General features: G+C 48.6%; 8 protein-coding genes across 8 annotated transcripts; 3 read left to right on the forward strand and 5 right to left on the reverse strand.

Moving 5' to 3' along the window:
• Window positions 1-1,527: 1,527 nt before the first annotated feature.
• On the forward strand, window positions 1,528-2,236 carry N7469_008422 (fungal specific transcription factor domain-containing protein; the record flags this gene model as incomplete). The annotated part of the gene is made up of 2 exons (XM_056647340.1): window positions 1,528-1,720; window positions 1,770-2,236. 2 exons carry the CDS (start codon window positions 1,528-1,530, stop codon window positions 2,234-2,236), a joined length of 660 nt encoding a protein of 219 aa, XP_056498891.1.
• Window positions 2,237-3,725: 1,489 nt separating this feature from the next.
• N7469_008423 (GOLPH3/VPS74 family protein) lies at window positions 3,726-5,085 on the reverse strand (the record flags this gene model as incomplete). The annotated part of the gene is made up of 4 exons (XM_056647341.1): window positions 3,726-3,776; window positions 3,842-4,332; window positions 4,410-4,656; window positions 4,765-5,085. Coding segments are annotated over 4 exons (1,110 nt in total), but the record flags the coding sequence as incomplete, so codon positions are not given.
• A 976-nt stretch (window positions 5,086-6,061) lies between these two features.
• acpA (acyl carrier protein) lies at window positions 6,062-6,926 on the reverse strand (the record flags this gene model as incomplete). Its single annotated transcript, XM_056647342.1, has 6 exons — window positions 6,062-6,069; window positions 6,137-6,175; window positions 6,254-6,302; window positions 6,381-6,461; window positions 6,595-6,612; window positions 6,702-6,926. The coding sequence occupies 6 exons, from the start codon at window positions 6,924-6,926 to the stop codon at window positions 6,062-6,064; spliced, it is 420 nt and encodes a 139-aa protein (XP_056498893.1).
• A 333-nt stretch (window positions 6,927-7,259) lies between these two features.
• On the forward strand, window positions 7,260-8,089 carry N7469_008425 (NuoI/complex I 23 kDa subunit family protein; the record flags this gene model as incomplete). Its single annotated transcript, XM_056647343.1, has 4 exons — window positions 7,260-7,522; window positions 7,624-7,705; window positions 7,759-7,888; window positions 7,959-8,089. 4 exons carry the CDS (start codon window positions 7,260-7,262, stop codon window positions 8,087-8,089), a joined length of 606 nt encoding a protein of 201 aa, XP_056498894.1.
• Window positions 8,090-9,043: 954 nt separating this feature from the next.
• Window positions 9,044-10,792, reverse strand: N7469_008426 (putative 60S ribosome biogenesis protein Rrp14; the record flags this gene model as incomplete). Its single annotated transcript, XM_056647344.1, has 3 exons — window positions 9,044-10,525; window positions 10,644-10,727; window positions 10,778-10,792. 3 exons carry the CDS (start codon window positions 10,790-10,792, stop codon window positions 9,044-9,046), a joined length of 1,581 nt encoding a protein of 526 aa, XP_056498895.1.
• Window positions 10,793-11,068: 276 nt separating this feature from the next.
• Window positions 11,069-12,595, reverse strand: N7469_008427 (uncharacterized protein; the record flags this gene model as incomplete). The annotated part of the gene is made up of 1 exon (XM_056647345.1): window positions 11,069-12,595. One exon carries the CDS (start codon window positions 12,593-12,595, stop codon window positions 11,069-11,071), a length of 1,527 nt encoding a protein of 508 aa, XP_056498896.1.
• Window positions 12,596-12,620: 25 nt separating this feature from the next.
• Window positions 12,621-13,091, reverse strand: N7469_008428 (uncharacterized protein; the record flags this gene model as incomplete). Its single annotated transcript, XM_056647346.1, has 1 exon — window positions 12,621-13,091. The coding sequence occupies one exon, from the start codon at window positions 13,089-13,091 to the stop codon at window positions 12,621-12,623; it is 471 nt and encodes a 156-aa protein (XP_056498897.1).
• Window positions 13,092-15,162: 2,071 nt separating this feature from the next.
• On the forward strand, window positions 15,163-16,398 carry N7469_008429 (phosphatidate phosphatase App1 family protein; the record flags this gene model as incomplete). The annotated part of the gene is made up of 1 exon (XM_056647347.1): window positions 15,163-16,398. One exon carries the CDS (start codon window positions 15,163-15,165, stop codon window positions 16,396-16,398), a length of 1,236 nt encoding a protein of 411 aa, XP_056498898.1.
• Between the last annotated feature and the right edge of the window lie 380 nt (window positions 16,399-16,778).

The raw sequence follows: 16,778 nt of genomic DNA on the forward strand, positions 1-16,778 counted from the left end.
AGTTCGAAGCTTTTTGGGAAGTGAAGCTGTGACCGCCGCCGATAAAGGTCAGCTCGCCAGACTTCCTAATTAGGAAAACTAGCGGTCTTTAAAAGTAGTATCATTCTAGCTAGTTTTGATGAAGTGAAATAGCTAGAGACTGGCTTATCTTTCATCGGAATCGTGCTACGGTATAAAATGTTGATTGGATGGTCTTAGCTGACGACTTTGGATGAAAAGCATCTCTGCCCAGGCGAAGGGCGAGGGAGGATCCAGAATAGTACTAGCAAAATGTCGAATTTGAGAGCTTATTCGAGTCAAGAAAAAATATAAACTGTGGACTCTGCGATTTCCAAGGAAATCTTCAGGTTCAAACTAGCCAGCACGCCGTTTAAGACGGATTAGCCTGGTTGAGAATTTGATATTGAAGAAGCCAGAATGAATATCCGAACCTGGTAGATTGAGTGTCTCTCCATTTGGAGAGACACAGTTCTATCTCCTTATAGTGAAGAATAGGAAGCTTCATTGTCGGCCTACCATCGCTATATACATGCGGGTTTGTATAGTTGCTCACTCCGATAACTACGATGATACATTTCCGATACGGTAGTCTATTAGCTCAAATATCTGGTATGGCGACTGCCATGCAACTTTCTAGTGTATTTCAACCAGCAGAATGGCCATTTTACCAATTTTTGAACTCCAAGCAATGGTCCCCCTTCATCAGTGATATTTGGCATCAAAACATTCCTCATCCAGACTTTCCGGGACCGTCACTCAGCTATTTGTAACACATGTCCAAATGTCCAGAGGCATCTGATGGAAGACGCCCACTTCGAATCGCCGGCAGAACCGATCACTAGCCTCATGCAAGCCCTGTCGAAAAGGAAAGTTGCGCTGTGATCATCAACAGCCAATATGTGCGTCTTGTCGACGCCGAGGGCGAGAGTCACGATGCTGGTACCATCCGGCGCCACTCACAAAATAACAAAATATTCAGAATCAAGCTGGACATATACCTCATGATCGAAATCATACAACAAATAGCTTTGGCGTAGACTCCATTCGCTGTCGCGGCATTCGCAGCCGCACTACTTCCATGAGAGCCCCAAGCTTCCAGACATGGCCTTTTATGTCTGATCTCAAATTCTCACCATATCGAGGCTCAGTTGTAAAATCACGGAACGAGAAAGCTCATAATGAGCGACTAACTTCTTTGGTGGAAATACTACACTCTTTCCGGTTTCTTCATGTTATCGAAAAATTGCTACAGGACTACTTCACGTTTATCAACACGGCGATAGTCTCAAAGCTCATCATCTTACAGCTATTGGATATGACTCGGAATGTCCTGACTGATTCCGGATACCTGGAAATAAATTCGATATCTACGGTCAACCTTCATAAGGTTCACCAGCTAGCCCAGGACATACTCGATGCTACCTCGTTGGAAGTAATTATCTCACCGACAATGGATATCGAAGGACTTTCTACAGTTTTCAGTGGGCGGAATTTACGCGTTGGAACATTGGGCATGTTATATACACAATGGCTACACGAGCTATCCTCAGTAGTCACTACTACGATGAAGTGTGTAGTGCAGAGTTTATGCGGGAAATGTGCGGGCGCAGCGATTCTAGTCTACGACTTGCCCACGAGATTCCGCCTCAAACAACGTATCCAGTAATATGGCTGGCCCATGAGAACCTGCAATTAATGTCAATCATTGAAGGGGACGCAAGTGAGTCTAAAACACACGAGACTCTTAATTAAGTATTAATAACACCCAGGCTTGGGTGTTTGGCGTCGAGTCAGCGACCTTGCAACCGATCTCTTTGCGTTAGGCCTCAATCGGGAAGCAACATACTCACCGGAACTCATCCCGCTTTTTCTCGCTGAGTGTCGGCGAAAGATATTTGCTAGAGATTACTATCTAGATAAATATTCTCGGCGGTCTTCAATCGCCCCGCCCAGGATCTCTTCCCGGCAAACCGACTGCAAGTTACCTCTTGATATACCACATGATGCGCCATTGACCACATCGTTGGAAACATTGAGCGAAATCCAACATAATCTATCACACAATGACTGGGATGCGGACGGAATTATTAGCACAGTGACATGGGCTCGACTACGTTGTATTCTTGGCGAATTTCGTGTGGAAATCGCAGAATATCAGATCCGATCGACTCCAGCCGTTGATGCTGACAAGCTTCGGTGCTTCCTACAACCCTGTTTCAAATATCCAGCGCTATAGCACTAATACGCCCCCAAGTTTACTGAAAGTGTCCGCAACCATGTTAGAAATATTTCGTACTAGTGGCAAATTCGTCGAGTCGTCCGACCAGGTACCCCCGCGATCTACCAGGGCTTGTGAGTCCCATCATTTCATACCCCGATGAAACTAAACATCATACTTAAACAAAGGCCTCAGATTCTAATTTATGGGCTCCATCCGCAATCATCCTCACGACAGCATTGGAGACTAACATCCACGATCCAACACAACTTCTTCCGTCCGGTATAAAACCGACATTTCTGATTCGCAATATCTCCGTCCTAGTATCTCAGCTTGAAAGCGTTTGTAGTCCTGATGTTACAAATTATGAATTCTGCGTTCAAGCTTCAACGGCCATTGCACGCGATTTAGACTCTATACTGGACTCTTCGACGCCCCTTGCTCTCGGCTCTAAAACCCTCAGTTGCCCTGAAAGGGTGCCTGGAAGCGCTACCAATACATCCCAATCGGAGGGATTCGACTCTGGATCTGATGCAATTGAATTTTTTCGAGCTGTATAATCTTGATTTTACGGCCTGGGTAGTTGATATTGATTTTGTCACGGGTGATGGTACATGGAATACTGTTTCGGGGATGAGATAGTGCTAGCAGACCACCACATCCCTTTTTTTATGGCATACTATTAGATGGATGGCTTCTATGGCCTCGTGCTTCCATTCATACCTTGCGATGAAACCATGTCATGAAAATGATCATGGCAACTGCAACGGCTTTGGTCTATCGCAAACCTGTCACGTTTCAGCCAACTTGAAAGTCTTTCGGCTTGTAAAAAGGCAATTCGATCAATCAAAGCCTCCATGTTATCGAATTATCGCCATTGAAGAGATCTTCCATAGTCTATGGCATAAAAAACAAGGCATAGTACTGAACAGGGCCAGACTCTTCGTTAGAAGAAGGCGAATTTCAGACTCTTTACATGACGAGACGTCAGAGGTCATCACTTTATGAAGGAACGATCTGAACTAAAGCATCTGGCATTGAATAAAGCGCTATCCGAACGTTCAAGCACATGAATAAATGCTCGCATATTTCATCATAGCGTCATGTCTCACTCTCGAGCCTTGAGACAATTTTTACGACATTAATGGATCGGACAGTCAACCAAATCCCGAGAATCAGAGAAAGAAAAAGAAAAATTGGAATCATTCGAAAAGAAATTGAGTTAAACAGGAAAAAGGGCCCATGAGGGGGCAAATAATATCCCATACAAGAATGAATTTTGACCCGATTCAGATATCAAGACGCTCTGCCCAATTTCCAATCCACATAATGACAAACTACATGAATGAACTGAAGAAAAAGAGACTCCCCAGTCCCCTTGAAAGAATCCATTGCACGAGAAATGGCGTCGCAGGTAGGAGTGGGAGAGAAAGGTATAGGCGGGTGACGAGATGGAGAAAGCAGAATAGAAAGGACGATGTATTAGGATCAAATGCGGTACCTCCGCTTAGAGAAGAGAATCAAGTCTGGTGAAAACACTCAAGCATGCGGCAACAATCTGGAACGAATCAGTATCTTCGGAATAATATTCTCAAGAGCGTATAGGTAGGAGTCAAGACTTACCTCCATTTGGAGCTCCCGATCCTTGCTATTAACTTCGTCGTTGATGGCCTGGGCCAGATTGGCACCAATTGCCTGAGAACCACCTGCTCTGCGCGCAAATGGCCATTGAGAGTATTCTGCAAGGAGTTCATCGACTTGGGCAAACGCTCTCTCGCGCGCCTCGTGGCTCATTGTGACCAAGGCATTCTCTAACACATTAGCCGCATACGCGGCGCAGACCATTACGACCGTACGCAGATAGCGGAATTCAGCATCTTCGGGTAACCAGGTGTTCGGAGGAATAATAACGGTACGGTTGGTGCAGATGTTGCGCACTCGTCGGTGCAGGTCGTCTTTGGCGCCACCGTCGGCCACGGGATGTGTTGCCATATCGAAGAGGAGGAAGTTTCGTTTCTCAGTTCGCAGAATACCCTTATCCACGAGTCCTTTGGCCAATCTCTCACGCACTTGTTTCAATTGGTAGCCAATTTTCATCAAATTCCAGGTCTCACCTATTATGGATTAGCGTTTGGGGTGTTTTGCTTCCTGGGCAATATTGATATCCATGATCGCTAGGGTTCAGACGTACCACTCATCAAGTCAATCCACGAGTTGACACTCATCTTCTCGCTTGACTTCATCATCTTTAGTGCCTCGTCCAGCAAGACTTCCCCGGTTAATGTGTCGTCAATAACCTCGATCACGCGGTCGGCCAGGGGGAAACGTCGGCGCGAAGAATCTTTCTGCATGCTTATACGGCCACGGAGCGCAAGCTCAATGACGATGCATCCTCGTAGGGCATAAGAAATGTTCTCATTCCAGAAGGACAGGTAACCCTATCGTAACACCATGGGTCAGCATTTCGAGTCCGATCGGGTAACATGCACCATTTGAGGCTCTCCCTCTCTTCCTCCTTCTGAAGAATCCATCATTTGGCAACTCACCTGCTTATCCTTGAGTCCCAGTAGCAACACTTCTTCCATTAGGGTCAACTTCGGTTGCTTGCTCCGCTCCTCGGTTTCGCTCAGGTCGCGGGGATCGAATGCGATCTTATGACCATTCTCTCCGCTGGTGAATGAAGTCTCCGGTCCACGCTGATCCATCGCAGAGCCATTCCTCGACACAGGGGACGACACTCGACTGTCATCTTGTTCGTCTGCGCCAGCGGCTCGACCGCCGCCTCGTCGGCGAGTCAAGCCCCCGGCTGAGGACATGAGGATGAGGGTAGGGTTTAGGAGGGGCGGAAAAAGAAGACGTAGGGAAAGTCTCAGCGACGAGAGACGAGCAGATTCGATCGATTAAAGCCGAACTGCGTGCCGGTCGCAGAAAGGGAGGAGAGGGGGCGTATCTAATTGTCCGTGTTGAAGAGAGATGTCAGAGATACCGCGTAGACCGAAAGTCTGCCCGCTACCGCTGCCGCTTTCTGAAGTGGGACTTTCTCGGCGTCAGGGGAAAACCAAAAGGACTGGGATTAAAGAAAATTCCTCAAGACAAAGCGGAATCAATATAGTTGATAAAGAAAGATGTAGGTTGTCAAGACCAAAGAATGCTGTGGAGGAAGTTCCTGGCAAAAAAGATGATTTGGGGTCGAGATTAGTTTTGGGACCAGAGTGGCTCGACCTGCTGCGCCCGCGAAGCGACAACGGGCGGTTTATACTTAATATACTTGGGGAGGCTTGTCCTATTTACTTCAATCAATCACACGATTATATATATATATATATATATATTCATTTGATATAGGCGAAAGCTGCTATTGTTTTATACCAATGTTCTATCTGTTTTTCCCTTTTCTCTTTAATTACAGTCGATATAAATGAGCAAGTAGAATGGTAGGACAACTGGCTACAACATAGGATTGCCAGTGTTTATGCATGGAATAACTTCAAATAAATCTGGAGATGCTACGGCTAGTTAGTATGTGGAAGGAGACTGTATCACACTATACACATAATTGGTAGATGTCAAGGCAAGTCAATGGATTCCAATAGCCGGCTGTCAAATTTATAAAGAAGTGGAACAAAGCCCGCAATCTGTCAAATGTTTCAAAACTGCATTCAAGATGATGTACACGATATAGAAGGAGGAGAATAAAAAAGCCACTGGCATGTATTCAGCATACAAAGCGGCGCTTCAAGTCATAGAAATCCACCCGCGAGTGAACGCTCCGACTCGCACCGACATCCCGATTCTTTTTCTATCCAATCACCAAAACGAAGCCCCAGGGTTTCAATTAAATATTTACTGGGCTGAACAGTTGGTCAGTATTATATTCTCGTCTGACAATTGCAATCAACGGGGAAAGGACAAACATACCATCGGGCTGGGCCAGGATATACTCGACGGCCTTCTCAACTGTTGCCGCAATCATACACGTTAGTCCATGCGACGCATTCATCTCACATCCCTATCTCCATCACGGTCAAAACTTACCACTGTGGATCTGGTCGGCCTCCTTGTCGGGGATCTCAAGGCTGAACTCCTGTAGGTGTGGTCGTTAGATATTTGCAATTGTTCGCGGTGGGTTTTTTTTCCCGAGGGAAACAGTATGAGCGCGTACCTCCTCAATAGCCATCACAACCTCGACGGTATCCAGGCTGTCCAGGCCAAGGTCGTTGGAGAAGTGGGAAACGCCGTTGATCTGATGGGGAAAAAAATGAAGGATTAGTAGGTTGATTGGAAAGCACAGAGCCCACCGGTGCTAGAGCTTCGGAGCTGTGCGACTCTGGATGGCCATGGAGCTCTTGTCATCACATGGAATGACGCAAACTAACCTTGCTAGCATCGGAGACCTATATTTAAAGATTGAAGTTAGTATGATTGGCGCTCAAATTTATTGCCGGGTTCACGCGAATCCACCCGGGCACGAATTCTGACGCACCTTGTCGAAGTTCTTCAGCAGGTTGACTATCCGGCCCTCAACCTCGCTCTTGTTCAAGCCGGCGGGAGCGGAGTAAGCGCGGATGGACTGAGAGACAAAGCAGGGAGTGAATTGGGGGACACGAGCAGCGATGGGAGAGCTGCGGATCTGGAAGGGAGCCGGGGTCTTAACGGCGACACGGGGGGCGGAAGCCCTCAGAGAACGGACAATGGCGGAGCGGAACATTATGAAATCGGAAAACAGCGCGAAGCTAGTCTAGCTCGAAAAGAAATGGTGATGGTAGATGGTGGTGGTGGGGGAAGAAGATAAAAAGCGACGGAGATCAAACGAAGAGAAGGGAAAGGGAAGAAGGGCGGAAGTGCTGCACCGACGCAAAATCCTGCCGCCGGCCAATCAGAAATCGGCAGAAAGGAATGACCTAAGCCCAAACCTGCAACGCCTGCGAGACCTCCAAGTGCGACTCTCCTTCTAAACCTCCATTTCTGTGCTAATTCGCCCACCCCCCCACACTACATCTCCCCTCTCTCATTCCCTCCCCTCCCTCCTCACCTGCCAACGATGGCATCAACACGCCAGATCGCTAGGCTGGTCGCCTCTCGTCGTTCCCCCTTCACGCCACTGGGTTCGACCGCAAACTTCTCTTCCTCGGCCATTCGCGCAGCTACTCCCGCCGGTCCCCCTCAGCCCGGTTTCCGTCTCCCTCCTCAAAAAACCTGGGAGAATGATGGCAAGAGTGCCATTAACCGTGCTTCCGAGTACTTCCTGCTGATGGAGATGTTCCGCGGCATGTACGTCGTCATTGAGCAGTTTTTCCGCCCACCGTGAGTAAACACCCTTCGATATCCGTGGCGATGCCTCAAATCAGGATATCAACCCTCAATTGCTCTGAGATCTTCTAATTGATCTTTTCTCTGCGTTATAGTTACACTATCCTCTACCCCTTCGAGAAGGGTCCCATCTCCCCCGTTTCCGAGGAGAGCACGCTCTGCGTCGTTATCCCACCGGTGAGGAGCGCTGCATTGCCTGCAAGCTTTGCGAGGCTATCTGCCCGGCCCAGGCTATCACTATTGAGGCGGAAGAGCGTGAGGATGGAAGCCGCCGGACGACCCGTTACGATATCGATATGACCAAGTGCATCTACTGTGGCTACTGCCAAGAGTCCTGCCCTGTGGACGCCATCGTTGAGAGTAAGCACCCAACTTCCAACCCGAATCCCGCCAACCAGATCAATATTAACACAGTCCTTCTTTTCTCTAGCCTCCAACGCTGAGTACGCCACTGAGACCCGCGAAGAGCTTCTCTACAACAAGGAGAAGCTGCTCGCTAATGGTGACAAGTGGGAGCCCGAGATTGCTGCCGCTGCCCGTGCTGATGCTCCCTACCGATAAATTCTTCTCAATGTTGTCTCTGAGCATGCATTTCCAGCAGATTGAAGTTGAAACGTTCGGTCTAGTGGTGGAGACTCGAACCTCTCACAACAATCGCCTATAGGCGTATCAAAAAGGAAAAACTCAGCAAAAGCCCTGGTCTTCTTTCCCGCGGCTCTCTCCTCTTCCCCTCACACTTTGTACATAAATTACCCTCGACCTTTTGTTATCAACTCTGTACTAGTCGATTCCCAAAGGAAGTCTTCGTTTAGAACTTTGGCTCCTTTGTTCTTTGGTTCACTTATTTCTTTTGTCATGGAATACAGCAGGTTCTTCTGTTTCATTAAGTTTTAAACCAATGCCACATTATTCATATATGTGACTTGTCTGTAACTCGATTTAGTTACTCGGGTTAGCTGGCCACGCTCTAAGAACGTACGTAGCTCTAGTAGACCATAGTAAGATACTGTCCGAGCAAAACGGAAAGCCCGGATTTCACCAAGCCGGACTTTGAATCTAATAGATTTACAATTGGCATATACCAGTAATCCTAATAGTTCTAGAACAATATCTGTTGTCCATCTCAAGAAAATACGAGAAAATGCATACAGAATGATGTATTCACAGAACGAAGATAAATCGCTACCCATGCTGACATACATACAAGACATAACGGACAACACATGCCGCTGAAACAGCGCAAACACCAAACTCCGTAATCCCCGGATGGATATTTCCCAGTCGATGTCTCAAAACACTTTTCTTTTTTAGGGGTGTATTTCGTGCGCTCCAGCTCGTGGTCGAGGGAGGGTCCCGAGCCCAATAGGCCCCGGGTATAAGCATGGGTTCGGGCCATGAAAAATTGGAAAGGAAAGCAGAAGAATGAAAAGGAGATAGAGGTAAGAGAATGAATGGAGGCGAGGGAAGAAGAGAGAGGGAGAGAGAAAAAGAAAGCCTAAGCTAGGCTATCCAAGTTTATTTCTTCTTGCCTCCCACCTTAGTCTTGAAGCTGCCCTCAAAGCCAGGGCGAGCCTTCTTCTTGCCACCGCCAGCGGACTTCTTACTCTTGCCCTTGTTGCCCTTCTCCTCTCTCCGCTTGCGAAGGTTCTCCTCACGCTTACTTTGACGCTGGTCCTTCATGCGAGAGACAGTATCAAGACGGTCCTTCCATTCACGCTCAGACTTCTTCTTAGCGGTCTCTTTGCGCTTGAGAGCTTTCTTGAGGAGAGAAGTATCATCACGAACACGTTCGCCGTGAGCACGCTTCTTGGCATTCAACCAGCGATCCTTCTCCTCGAGTTCGGCACGTTGTTCGGCACTCATGCCCTCGAGACGAGCTTTCTTGGCCTCAGCGACCTTAAGCTGGGCGGCGGCGTCAGTAGGGCCACGGGACTTGTGCTGTTCACGTGCGCTTGTCAGGGAAGCATCTGTGTGTTGACCATCCGAGAAGATGACACGACCGAAGGAGAAGTTGTTGTTGGAACCAACGGACTCTGCAGGGGAACGTGGGGAGGCTAGAAGAGATCCGGAGCCACCAGGGGAAAATCGACGGGCCATGGCCTCGTCCTTCTTCAGTTGATCCTCTTCCCTGGCCTTTTGCCGTAACTCTTTCTTGTGCGCCTTACGCTGCTCGGCCTTTTGACGTCGGGCCTCAATGAGCTCTTGGCGGTTGCGGGCAGGCTTTCCGTTGAGGCCATCCGCATGGCGCTTGGCTCGGAGTTCGTCAAGACGCTTTTGCAAGCGTTGCTTGAGATCTTCTGGCGTAGGCTTGAGGGCCTTGGGTTCAGAAGATTTGGCATCTGTGTCGGCGGAGGGGGGGACAATGGAGGAGATAGAGGAGCTACCGGACTGAGGATTGGAAGCATCAAATCCGGGGGAGTTGCGGGTGGAGGAGGCAGAGGAAGCGTTTTCGGGCTCTTCGTGGAATTCGAGTGAGAAACCCTCGTCGACACCCTCATCGAGATCCTCGTCATCTCCATTGGTAGCCTTCTCGGACTTTTCGGAAACATCGTTGACCTTTGAGGAAGGTTTCTTCTCTGATGACTTGGCGGGAGTCTCTGTTGACTTTTCTTCCTGGTTTTGCTTCTCTTTCCTGGCGGTCTCCTTGGCCTTCTTCTTTTCTTTTTGGGCAGCCTTCTTCTTTTCTTTCTTCTCCTCCTTCTGCTTCTTTCGAGCCTCAGCCTCCTCTGACTTAGCAGCGGAAGCAGCCTTCTCGGTCTGTTTTTGCTTCTTGCCGTTGGTGTCGCCTCGCTTCAACCCCTCCTTGGGATTTTCAGAGCCCAACTCTCCGTCAGACCCATCAGACTCGAGGGTGCCATCCTCCCGCTTGCGCTTGCGAGCATTCTCTTCCATTACCTCCTTTGCGGTCTTAGCATCCGCTGCCTCGGGGTCTAGTTTTGCCCGCTTCGCCTCGCGGGCTTGCTCTTTCGTCTGCTTTTTCCGTTGCCATTGGTCATCCTGTAATTTCATACGGCTGTTAGCCGTAAGATCTCAGACATGATGGAGGGATAAAAAGTCCAAATTATCTAGCATTCAGCTGAAAAATTGAGCCAGCGTAAGAAAAGAGCGCACGTACGGTATTATCATCGCCGTAGTAGTATTTGGCGGGGATCAAGGACAGCAGCCCATCGAATGCTTGCGCATGGCTGCGGAGCCGATCCTAAATCGAGTAAGTATGGATGAATAGAATATAGCGCATTGCAGACATACCTCAATATCATCCATCCTGCCTAAGTATTGGGCCGTTTGGATCTTGAGTACAGAGGCAGAAGTCGGCGAAAAATTTGGGGGTGAGGAAATCTTGGCAGATCTCCACTTGCTCTTCACCGCCCGCGCACATTCGATTTTGATGTAGTGGCCCGTGCTTTTATACTCCGTCCACTTCATCAGTACAACTACAAAATCATAGTCTTGATATTTCAATTCAAAATGCACGAAAAGATAATCTCAAATTATGGCCCCATACCTAGTCCTCTCGTTATTTGCATACTACTAAATCGGCTAATTAACCCTCACAACCATCATTGATCCCCGTCGATAACCAGCTGTGGCAGATGCCCTCCCTTCTAGGAGCTTACTAGCTTGCACAAGATCAACTACTTGCTCTTCGTTACCCCGGACCGAGTTATCATCAACTAGCTCTATCATGCGTGCCAAAGCTGCAGCATCTGGATTGACTGGAACAAAACGACTTCGAATTCCACGCTTCCTGCGCCGAGAAGCTTCTTGTCCTTCTATAGCAGTCGGCTGCTTGGCTGGTTGTGGATCCACCGCCGTTAGAACGGTTCCTTGATCCTTGATAACAGCAGGAGAATGTGCTTCTTGGAATACCTCTCCACCTGTGCAGTCCAGCACAATGTCTACTGGGCTAAGTCGACGAGACCGGAACATGGCACCAAGATCACACTCGTCTCTGGTAGGTAGATGGGGTATGACGAAGACTTCATCTACATCCCAAACCTGACGAATGGACTGTTCTTCAGCAGGGGTGCAGGTCACACAGATCCATGGCCGTATAGCTGAAGAAAAGAGTTTCTCTGCGCGAAGAAGCTGCACAGAGATCCGGCCGACTTCACTGTCTCGAGCATTGGTCACTAACACACGCAAAGTCGAATCCTTCTTCTTTCTAAACCCGCCATTGTTATTGAATGCCTGGCCGCTGATGAAGTCGATACTCTTTTTCCGCCAATTTGAACTGCTGTCACTGCCTCCATTTGAATAGTTGCTGCTGCTACTTCCATTCTTTTCATTTCCATTTCCACTTTTGCGGTTTCCGAACCCATGCGCATTCATAAAGTCGATGCTTTTTCTTCGCCAGCCATATCCATACCCACGACCGCTGCCGCGTCCACTCATGCCGCTTCCACTGCCACTACCACTTCCGCTGCCGCTGCTGCCGCTATCTTTTCCACTGCCTTTGCTGCTGCCACGACCAATATTGATACCGCTGCTGCCGCCGCTATTGTAACCACTGGCAGTCCCTTTCCAATAATTTTGAGGGTTGTCGGAATCAAGCCCCGCATATCGGAATAATGCCTGCCATGCTGTCAAAGCCGGCAAGGCCAAAGCCGCTGCCTCGGAAGCTTTGATACTTCTTGGCTTCATCGTCAGCTCGCCTTCCGTTGCCACGACATAGTCAGCTGCGCCTCCATCTCTAGTATAGCTCAAGACGCCGAAGACCACATCTCCAATCCTGTACCTCGGACCAAACGGCCGGCCTTCGTCCTGTGGCGGAGTACTAATGACAGTTCCGCAGATGCTGTGAAGTGGAATTTGCGGAGTTGTCCTCGGTGGATTGAGTTCGGATGCGAGGCGCAGCTCATCCTGACAGAATGCTGCCGTTTGGACTTTGAGAAGATATTGGTTAGAGGAAGGCTGTGGAGTGGGGAATCCCGTATCAAGTATCAGCCCTGTTTGCGGCGCTGGCGCTGCTTGGAGATCAGCCTCGGAAGTATCAACGCCTTCCGGGAGACCGCTGGCGATTCCACTATCAACTGCGGGGGCGACGGCGTAATAAAGCGCTCGCATAGAAGCGGGAACCCAGCTTTCTGCATCATTGTTCCCAGACAGTTGCTTGGGTGTATCTGATCCCCCCCATAGATGAGAGGTACTGCCTCGCGGGGTTGGGCTCATCCGTAGCAGTCGGAGATTGGTCAGCGGTTGGAGCTAAGTCTCCCACTGCTGGTGAGAAACCCGATCCAGTCGGATTCGAAGTTGCTCCCGGGGACACTGGCTCGCTAGGCCTTCTGTCCCTAGTCACAGGCGAGGATTGTTCTGGGGTATCTTGAGCTGGTCGTGGTGAGAGTTGCCTCAGGTCCTTTTGACCCTTTCCTGGGGAGACCTGCTCTGGGCTGAACTGACACTTTCGCGGCGAGAGCTTTTCCGGGGGATCCGAACGCATTCGTGGCGAAAGAGGCTTTGAGGTAGGCTTACTCTCTGTCTTGGGAGAGAATGGTTGGACAGTCGTCCAGGACTGCTCTCCTGCTCTCGAGACAAATGGTTCTTCGTTCGGCTGCCCTTCCATTCCCGGTGGGGGTTTCTCATGCAGTATTCTTGGAAACGGCTTTGATGAGACCGGTCTATTCATCATAGCAGGCGAGGGCTCCCTGGACGTTTCAAAAGTCGGGGAGAAAGGGTCCATTGGCGTTTCATCCTGCTCTCCCACGGGGTAACTCTGCCTCTTCTCTTCTTGCTCTAGTGTTGGGGAAAGCCTATTAAAAGCTGGTTGCTGCTGTTCAGGAATCCACCTGTCATTCAGTGGTCTGGAGAAAGACCTTGCTCGCTGAGAATGTATTGGGGAAAAGGGCTCCGTTGGCCCCATGGTACTTTCAAATGCATACATCTTGCGTTGTTCTGGATTTCGAGTATGAAATTCTGATCTAGCAATGGGACTTAGCAAGATATAGGTAGGATGTTTTTTTCTTTTGCCCCTCCCTTTCTTCCTCCCACACGCCATATTTCAGGAAGTTGATGCCGGCGCATTTGTTCACGTTGACGTAAGGTAGCTCTTAGGTCAGTACAGTGTCACTATATTTCTTTCATTGTTCTTTGATATCTAAATGCCAAGAAGTGCCAGGCACTTGATTATTGGATGGCTGTGTCAGCCTCTTTGGTATTGATGTTGTACATATTGTGAATATCCAGACTATCGTGATAGTGGGACACGTCTTTCGTACAGTAAGAGGTCTAGTTAAACAGTTCGATTGAGTTTTCTCTTCTTAGCACAGAATGGACCCTTCTTCTGCATTTTTCATGAGCAAAATCAGTTGGCGGAGTTGAGTTACCATGGATTCTTGTTTTTGCTTGACAACTTGGTCGGATACATCTATGGATATAGATATCTTCAGTCCGTTTAAATTAACTGCATTGAAGCAATCCTTCTTTCTCTTCTCAATTATATTCTCTCTGTTAGATTCAACTCAGCTTGGGCTCCTTTTAATGTATTGCGCAAAGCACCTCACTCTCTCCTGGACTGACCTTCACGCCAGAAGTCCCATGAAGTACTATATGACACTGGCCACAAGCTTTGATAAAAATGGAAAAGTAAGAGCTTTGAGTACAAGAGGGCTGTATTTCGCGAGATAAGTTTCTTTGTATCACGAGCAATGATATTTGCTGTGCAGGTATGTTGTAGTATAGACGAACTACTACAAGTGCGCTGCACTCTAGGAAGTGTCAGAGTCAGTGGACAGTGGACAGTCACAATTTCCTTTCCTTCGAGAACAATCAAGTGATATGATACTGGCCTATGCTAGTTATTCAGCTTCTTCAGGCTCGAGTTCATCGTAAATGAACCGCTGACTGACTGGAATCATGTGGTTGTTACGAAGTGTCTTGGCGTTGAAGAAGCAGCGACAAGAACACTCCGGGGGAATCAGACCAGCTTCATGTACTTGGCATATCTCGGCAAAAAGTCAGGAAGTAATTGCCAAGTCACCCAAGGTTATTTTGATCAGTTTGCAAATCCCATGTCATTGATCTTGGAGATAGATCATCGGTGGCTGTGACATAATGATGTCGATGTACTGAGTACTTATACATACTCAGCCTCAAAGTGACACAACCCTGCAGGTGCAGCTTTACCTTAAACCATTTCCAGTGATGGCCGGAATATCAAGCTAAGGCAGGGCCAACCTCTGAGTTATCAACGAACCGTTTTCCATGCCTCAAGTGGGGTGGTTTATTCATCGCCTCGATGTTGCCCCTGGCAGGGTACGGACTGAACCTTGAAAGAGTTCCCTGCGATTCGCCTGACTCGACCGAATGATATCACAAAGTCACCGGAGCATAGAGTCTTCCTGCTCACAGCCCCGGTGGAGGGGTCCGCGATCAGATCAGGAGGGGAGAGGATATTATGGCCCTTCGCCGCTTAAAAGCAGATCGACGGCGCTATATGATCATCGTCGTTCCCCCCTGATGGCCCATGCTCGTTTTATCCATGTGCGCTCGGTATTTTCGGTACTGACACGTTCTTAATAATTTCCCCGGTAGATTATTCAGGGATTTGGATAGTTCAAATCACCCAAATTCTCGCTTTCAACTTCTTCTATCTGCAATAGAACTTCGGTCTCACATGGGGCTGGACCATCGCGACCATGACCCACGACCAGGAGACTCCGGCCCCCGATTTCAATCACGAAAGTGACAGGGCTGACTCCACGCCCCAGTCTCCATCTCGGCCGGAACGTCGAGGATCAGCTTTTCTGAATTTCTTTTCGTCTCTTCTGGGCTCGAAGAACCCGCTCGCGAAGGCTGCGGACCCACACAAACACACGGTGTGGCTGTTCGACAATACAGCCTACCAAGCCATTCCAGAAGGTGAAAACACCCCATCTACATCATGGCAAGCTGAGGTTGTCGCCTGTATCTTCGAGAAGGAAGGTCGAAAGGATGTCGGCAAGTGGGTTGCCGCTATCGCCGACCATATCGGTCTGGACGGCGAGGTTGGCAGCGACAAGGAGACGCGGGAGCGTATCAAGAAACGCGTTCAGCCGTTCCTTGACTCTGTTTCGCCGTCGCAAACCTTGACAATTGAATCTGGTGTACAAGGTGCAGCTCAGAGCCACCCTATCGGTCCATCTGATCGCAATGGCATTATTAGCCAGACAATCGATCTAGATGCATCAGGGGTCCGGGATGGCACAGTGGTGTTGCCGCATGTCAAGGACTTTAAACTCCCAGTTGCAAAGGCAGAGACTAAATTTGCAGCCCCAGAGGGGTGGATGGTAATCTCTGATATTGACGATACCATTAAGCGTACCATGACGATGGAGACAACAGGGATTTTGCGAACTACCTTCGCCGAGGAACCCGTGCCCATCGGTGGCATGCCAGAGTTCTATCGGCATGTGCAGGATGAATTGAACCCGGCTTGGTTCTACCTATCTGCCTCGCCTTACAACCTCTATCCATTCTTACACGCCTTTCTCCATGACCATTATGTACTTGGTACACTCATTTTACGGGATTATTCGTGGATGGATATCGGTGGTTTGATCAGGTCCTTTACTGAGAAGACACAAGAGTATAAGGTCGATCGCATCGAAAAGATCCATCGATGGTTTCCGCTCCGTCGCGTCCTTTGCATTGGAGATTCCACTCAGAAAGATCCGGAAGCTTACGCGGAAATTTATCGTAAATATCCGAGCTGGATCCATGCAATTATTATACGCAAGGTTACGGATGTTTCCGATATGGAGGAGAAGAACAAACCGGAGAGGTTTGAGGAGGCGTTCAGGGATATTCCTAGTGATGTCTGGACGGTCTTTGAAGATCCGAAAGAACTGTATGATTTTGTTGATGGGCTTGGGATGGAGGATCAGGACTTGTAATTCCAGATTTTTTCACTGTAGATATTACCATATTCATTCACATAATTCTCAGCCACTTACATACATTGGCATCCAGTTTTTGTTCTATTAACTTCGATTAGATCTTATCAAGCCATGTAAGATGACCTGTGGGTGTTACTAGTGTAATGGCATAGTCACCTAGTGCTACTAGTACGTACAAGTAACCAAAAAAGCCGTTCGATTATACCTGGGTAAACCAATAGTTTCATTCCGAGTCTCATCCTCGAGTTATGTCAATAGAGGCTCTCTCTCCCTATCCACCTCGTTGAGCCTTGATATACCCTTCTTCGAAGCTGCCCCTGGTAGGACAGCTTGTCCCATGGCGAAAACCATGTTGTCAAAGGCCGGAAATCCAAGTA

This window comes from Penicillium citrinum, assembly GCF_028827155.1.
Source record: "Penicillium citrinum strain IBT 23319 chromosome Unknown utg000007l:1.0-2040159.0:1.0-2041076.0, whole genome shotgun sequence".
Lineage (NCBI taxonomy): Eukaryota > Fungi > Ascomycota > Eurotiomycetes > Eurotiales > Aspergillaceae > Penicillium > Penicillium citrinum.